The sequence below is a fragment of the Myotis davidii genome, unplaced genomic scaffold (assembly GCF_000327345.1).
Source record: "Myotis davidii unplaced genomic scaffold, ASM32734v1 scaffold72, whole genome shotgun sequence".
NCBI lineage: Eukaryota > Metazoa > Chordata > Mammalia > Chiroptera > Vespertilionidae > Myotis > Myotis davidii.
The window spans coordinates 2,481,393-2,487,197 of record NW_006284618.1 but is presented as its reverse complement, the minus strand read 5'-3'; the positions used below and the strand labels follow the sequence as shown (position 1 = coordinate 2,487,197).

The following is a 5,805-nucleotide window of genomic DNA, read 5'->3' as shown; positions in this document are numbered from 1 at the left end:
GGCTGGGCTGGTGTCAGCATCCTCCCCAGGCCCAGCCTTGGGAAGGGGGGAGTCCCTGGGGCCCCACCCTCCCAGCCTCACCCGTCTTCCACCCACTCTGCCCCTGGACTGACAAGGGCTCTGGCAGGCTCAGCCTCCCGCCTCCCCGCCCCACCCTCCCTGAGCTCCGGCGACACGGGCCTGTGGCCCATGTGAGAAGGAAGAACCCACCAAAGTAGAAATGACTGGTTTTAGTCCTTCCTGGTTTTGATCGAACAAAACATTTTCCCCACTCGAGGTGTCAGCGGGCCCCGGAGGGTCAGGCCGAGGAAGCACCTGACACGCACAGCAGGCGACTGAGCCTGATCCCCAGCAGGTGAAGGGCGCACCTTCGCCTCCCGGCCAAGGACACCGACCGGATGCTGACTGCACCGAACCGCGAGGAAGCCAAACACCAAGCCTGCTCTGGCACCCTCTCTGCCACACCGCAGCGAAGCTACGAGCTCTTACAAAAGCGACGGGCGGGGGGAGCCCTCTCAAGACCTGGGGGGGCCTCATGTGTGCATGGGGAGAGGCTGCGTCACAGGCGGGTGGGGACAGCACCCTAGTGCGTGCTCTGCCAAGTTCATGGGTCACCGATGGGGCTACCCAGCAGGAACAGGGGACGCTCGCTGCTTTCAGAAAATGCACCACTCCCAGGAATTCAAGCCAGGATCATCCGAAACTCTGAACAGGCTCAGAGGGTTCAGGAACCGGAGCGCACAGAACTGAGAAGTTAGCATGATGTTGGGGCGGGGGGTGGGGTGGGGATGTGGAGGGAGGTGACCGGAACGCTTGTCTTCCACCTGGAAATGGCGGGCAGCCCCTCGGGAAGGTGACCTTGAAAAGCACTTAGGCGAGAGTCTATTTGACTTTCAAAAGTAGGATGTGAAGTTACAGATCCCCAGCCCGTCCCACACAGCACAGGCCTCAGGACCACAAGAGCTAGAGGAAGTGCACTGCAGGCCGAGGAAGTACCGTGGCGGGCGTGTGGGGGTCGCCAGGGTGCTCCCTGTCTCCGTCCCTTTCTCCCGTCCTTACCGGATCTCGTACCGCCACGTGCAGCTGTGCACCTGTAGCGCATATACACTTACTTTTCCTCTTCCGTCGAAGGCGGGCTCTGGTGATTATAGAGATCTAACTGCTTATAGGTGCTCTTCAGAATTTTGTTGGCATCTTCAGGTAAATCATTCTTATCCAATTTTCTAGAATTAATTCAAACATAAATAACGCAGCTCCTGTTGGGTTTATTCAAATCATCCATGAACCTGTTTCTCCCACCGAACAGAGGCCTAAAACGAATCCACCTCCTTTCTCTCCTCGGCTCCTGGTCGACACCTCACGTGCCTCACTCGCCCCCACCCCCGGGTCCGGCTCTCGTCCTACGTCACTGAAAACGAACACACCCCGGACACTGTGCACCAGCCCCTCCACCGGGCCAGCCGCACACACAGAGCCCACCTGGCGGGATGCCAAGCCCGTCGCACTGGCTGCCCCGGGACCCAGGCCTCCTCGCTGCCCTGGCCTCTCCCCTACGCTGGCATCTCGCCCACCCTCCACCCTCTCCGCAACAGCAGGTCTGTGCCTGGGTGCAATTCCTCTCCCTGGGCCCTCCAGCTGCTCCGGCAGGGTCTCGCCCACTCCTCTAGTTTTGCTGAATTTCCTGGCCAGCCTCCAACCTGCCCTGGGGTAGAGGCCCCCCTTCACGGCTGTCCCGCAGCTCCGCCCCCACGGGCACAGCAGAGAGAGGGCGCTGGGAAATCTCACGCCTGTCCTCCCTCCCTAAACACTTACTGTTTTAGAAAGTTGATGTGGAAAGTGATGGCCAGGTTAATGGAACGTTTCTTTTCTTCCTGTAACTGATGCTCGTCCATCAATTCATGACGCACCTGTTATGAAATGGAACAAGATATCAGTTCAGGTTTCAACGAGGAATCAGGTAGAGATCGGATGTTGTGTTTAGCTATTCGTTGGCAAATATTCCTTCTTTAACGTTAACATTTGCAATGAACAACTATCTTTTCATGAATTATGTTTAGTACTTAGTTTTTCATATATCACTTGATTTCCAACACAAGACTTAATAGATGATGAATGCTCTTCATACACGTTGTTATGGTCATTACTTTCCAAGTTTTCCACTGTTTTTAAAAGTCAGTGCTGTTTGTTACAGAGGAAATACTCAGAGTCGCAGGGAAGAACGGTTGTTGGGTTGTGTCTGTGCCCCTCGGTGGCTGGACCTGCGAGCTGGTTTCATGCAGGTTTCTGACGGAAGACACTGAGCAAAACTACTTCTCCTGTCTCCGCGTCGGACCTGCCGACTCACCATCACAGAAAACATCTGCTGGTATCTGTGCGGCGCGTGCTCTTTTATGAACGGCGCGGCTGTGGGACAAAGCTTCGCGGCCTCCTCCTTCCTTCCAGCTTGTAGGTAACACTCCAGAAGCTCCCTGGGTAACACCAAAGTGGCGGAGAGAAAACGCTGGTGAAACCATTTTCTGTTGCAAATGTCTACTAAGCAGCGTATTGCGCTGGTATTGTTTTCATGTTGCACAGACTTCGGAAGACACTGCGGGGGGGGGGGGGGGGGGGTTTTGCCATCGTCTGGCGTGGCAGGGGCAGGGAGGGGGACAGGGACTGGACTATGGGACAGGCTCACACTTTCTATGTTTTGAGTCAAAGTACACGTCCTGTGGTAACACCCAAGGGATGTCACCGACAGTCAGAAACGTCCTCAGACCAGTCACACACGCAGGACTCTGGCTACAGAGCCGGGGCAGTGACCTGTGCCTGCACCGGGGGTGACCGACCGCCCACGGGGCGCGCGCGTCCACTCACAGCATCAGCTCTGCCTGCCAGTCCTTGTCCTCCTCCTCCGTCAGGTTTAACACGCTCACGATCTGGGAGAGGCTGGGGATCACATACTGGTAATACCCGGGCTTGAGAAAGGGCCTCACCATTTGCCAGTAGAGGACCGAGGCGTTATAGACCAAGAAGTAATACCTACGGCACAAGAGGAGGAAGTCTGAGACCAGGTGGGAAGCAGAGCCGGTCCCCAGCCCTCTTCTGGGAAGAAAGCTGAGTTCCCCTGTCCCCAGCAGGTGGCAGCAGTCCCCTCTGAGACCCATGGCCCGCACTGCATGAACAAACCCGCACAGCCCTCCCAGGGGCAGCCTGGTGCCCTGCTCAGACGCCAGCTCAGCCCCGGCCACAGGCTCCCGATGCCAGGCTGGAGAACACCTCTCTCATTCAGCCACTCCACAAAGTACCCAGCTTCCCATGAAAATATAACACTGAGCAAGGCCTCCTTTGACTCCCAAGGAACAGACAAGAACAGGCAAGAGCAGGGAGAATCAAGGAAGGCTTCCTGGAGGTGACATCCTGCTGAGACCCAAAGGTGACCAGGAATCAGCCAGGAGAGCAGTGCAGGAAAAGAGGACTGGCAGGCGGAGGAGGGAGAGCAGAGCCTTCTGGGAGCAGGTTCTGTGTGTACACAGGAAATGCAAAGTGTAGGGGGGCAGGACACCCCTGGGAAGCTGGGCTTCTTCCTGAGGGCTGCAGGGAGCCACCTGAGGGACTGAGTTCAGAATCACAGGGGCTGATTCGCCCCTTTTTCTACAGGCCTCTCTTGGGGGGTTGGGGGGAGGGGGGCGCTCTGCCTTGTAGGACCCCAGGTGTCTGGCGGTCTTCTCCACTGGCCCTTAGATGCATGCGTGATGCTAATTAACGCTATTACCCAGGAAGGAGAAGGACTCAGGGCGCTGGCAGTAAGACAAGGCTGCTGGTTCCTTTGTGGGTTTACTCAGAGCCCCAAAACCCCTGGCATGCAGCAGCGACCAGGCCCCTCCCTGACAGTGCCCACCCCTCCGGCTTCCAGGCCCCAGGGCATGGTCCCCTTGAAACACCCACTGTCTTTAGAACCTCTGGCTTGAGGCCACCGGGCTTCCCTGTCTGCAGGTCCCCACTGAGAGAGTCTGGGGGCTGGGCCCTGTATCTCCAGCACCTATTACGGGGGCCAGAGAAGGCCATCAATGGCAGGCAGCGGGACAGTGAGTGAGCGAACCCAGGATTTAAGCTGAAATCTCCTTAAAATGTTGTGTCCTATCTAAAAAGGTTGCGTGCAAGCTTATACAGTATTTTTGATGAAGCAAGTATTAATTAAGAAGAAAATTGTGTTGGAGTCTCAGCCAAATCACCTGCATAGACATGAGGCCTGGGCCCAGGTGGTGGCTGGGGGAACACAGGCCAGTGGGGGCAGCGCAGGGAGGGATGCTGAGCCCCGGAGAGGCCCGGGAACTGGTGAAGAGAGGCCCGTAGAGGAAGCAGGTACAAATCACCCCCAGATCCCGGAAACCACGGACCAGAGCAGAGGATGCAGCTACGGGGACTGTGCCCTCAGCCCAGCTCTACCTTAGAGACGTGGGTGACACAATAAGTGCACGAAACACACAGAGCAAGGAACAGAGAACCACCTGGTAGATCCTGGTCTAAACCTTTCACACAGTCCCGGTCGGGAGCGACAGAACTGTGGCCTACCTAGGTTCTCCTTTCGCAAAGTTGATCGCTTTCATGTACTGAGTCACACAATTTTCAAACTCCTCCTAAAACATAAAGAATTGCACAATTAGCCCTAGCCGGTTGTGCTCAGCGGACTGGAGGGTCGCAGGTTCGATTCTGGTCAAGGGCATACTGGGATTCCCAGGTTGTGGGATGGATCCCTGGTAGGGGGCGAGCAGGAGGCAACCGATAAGCGATTCTCCCCTATCATTGATGTTTCTATCCCCCTCTCCCTTCCTCAATAAAAATATATATTTCAAATACTTTAAGGTTTGTGTAGCCTGACATAATTTTGGAAGGGGGTGTTAAATATTAACTGTTGTGATTCAAGACGTGGAATTTTGAGGAGAATCGAGGCAACCTCCTGGGGGAAGTAGAGTAGGGCAGCCATCTCATCTCACTGACAATCTTGAGAGTGTCCATGTCAAGCCTCCTGGTCCACAGGAACTAAAAGACAACGCAGGGCGCCCTGGCTGGTTTGGCTCAGTGGATAGAACATTGGCCTGTGGACTAAGGGGGCCCAGATTAGATTGGGGGGGGCGGGTCTATCCTCCCCAGTAGTGGGCGTGCAGGAGGCAGCCAATCTATGATTCTCTCTCATCATTAATGTTCCTATCTCTCTATCCCTCTCCCTTCCTCTCTGAAATCAATAAAAATATTTAAATAAGCTCCGGGAACCGGCTCTCACCAGATTTTCGGTGGACTTGGGGGCACACAGCTGGGCCCTGCACAGGTGCGCTCGGCCCAGAAAATGGGTAACCGGCCCCTTCGCCTTGAAGTACATCTGGATGCAGTCCTCGCTCACCTCTGGCTGCCCCATCTGCAAGAGAACACCGCCCGGTCGCTGCCTCCTTCCCAAAAACACAAGGCGGAGCTCGAGGTCGCCCTGAGGAGGGAGGGGCCCAGCGGTCTCTCCCTGGCACCCACCCAGCGCTGTGCCCTCCCGTCCTTCAGCTTCCAGCAGAAACCCCCCGGACAATGACCTTCAGGGCCTGTTCGGCGCACAGAACGAACAGGTCGGGGCTGAAGCTCTCAGTGGGGTCAAACTCGGATTTCCCCAGGTTGGCGGACTTAATCAACTCGTACGCTCTCTTCAGGGAGGCGGCATCTGTCAGGACAAGCGTTGAGGAAGGCTGGTGAGCACTGAGCAGCGAGGGGCAGTCAGGAGGGTCCCACAGGGGCCTCGGTCAGGCTGGCAGCTCGGGCCGCGCCCCTGGGGGGCCGCCGCCA

At 56.5% G+C, this 5,805-nt stretch overlaps 1 protein-coding gene across 1 annotated transcript in view; it reads right to left on the bottom strand.

The window, feature by feature from the left end:
* The window catches only part of CFAP46 (cilia and flagella associated protein 46), a 52,853-nt gene that overhangs the window by 46,854 nt on the left and 194 nt on the right, over nt 1-5,805 (bottom strand). The window contains exons 2-8 of the mRNA XM_015572532.1: nt 5,559-5,764; nt 5,264-5,395; nt 4,555-4,619; nt 2,857-3,021; nt 2,345-2,468; nt 1,813-1,907; nt 1,113-1,223 (exon numbers count right to left, since the gene is read on the bottom strand). Of these exons, the coding sequence (XP_015428018.1) occupies nt 1,113-1,223; nt 1,813-1,907; nt 2,345-2,468; nt 2,857-3,021; nt 4,555-4,619; nt 5,264-5,395; nt 5,559-5,764 (898 nt within the window). The remainder of the gene's footprint in view (nt 1-1,112; nt 1,224-1,812; nt 1,908-2,344; nt 2,469-2,856; nt 3,022-4,554; nt 4,620-5,263; nt 5,396-5,558; nt 5,765-5,805) is intronic.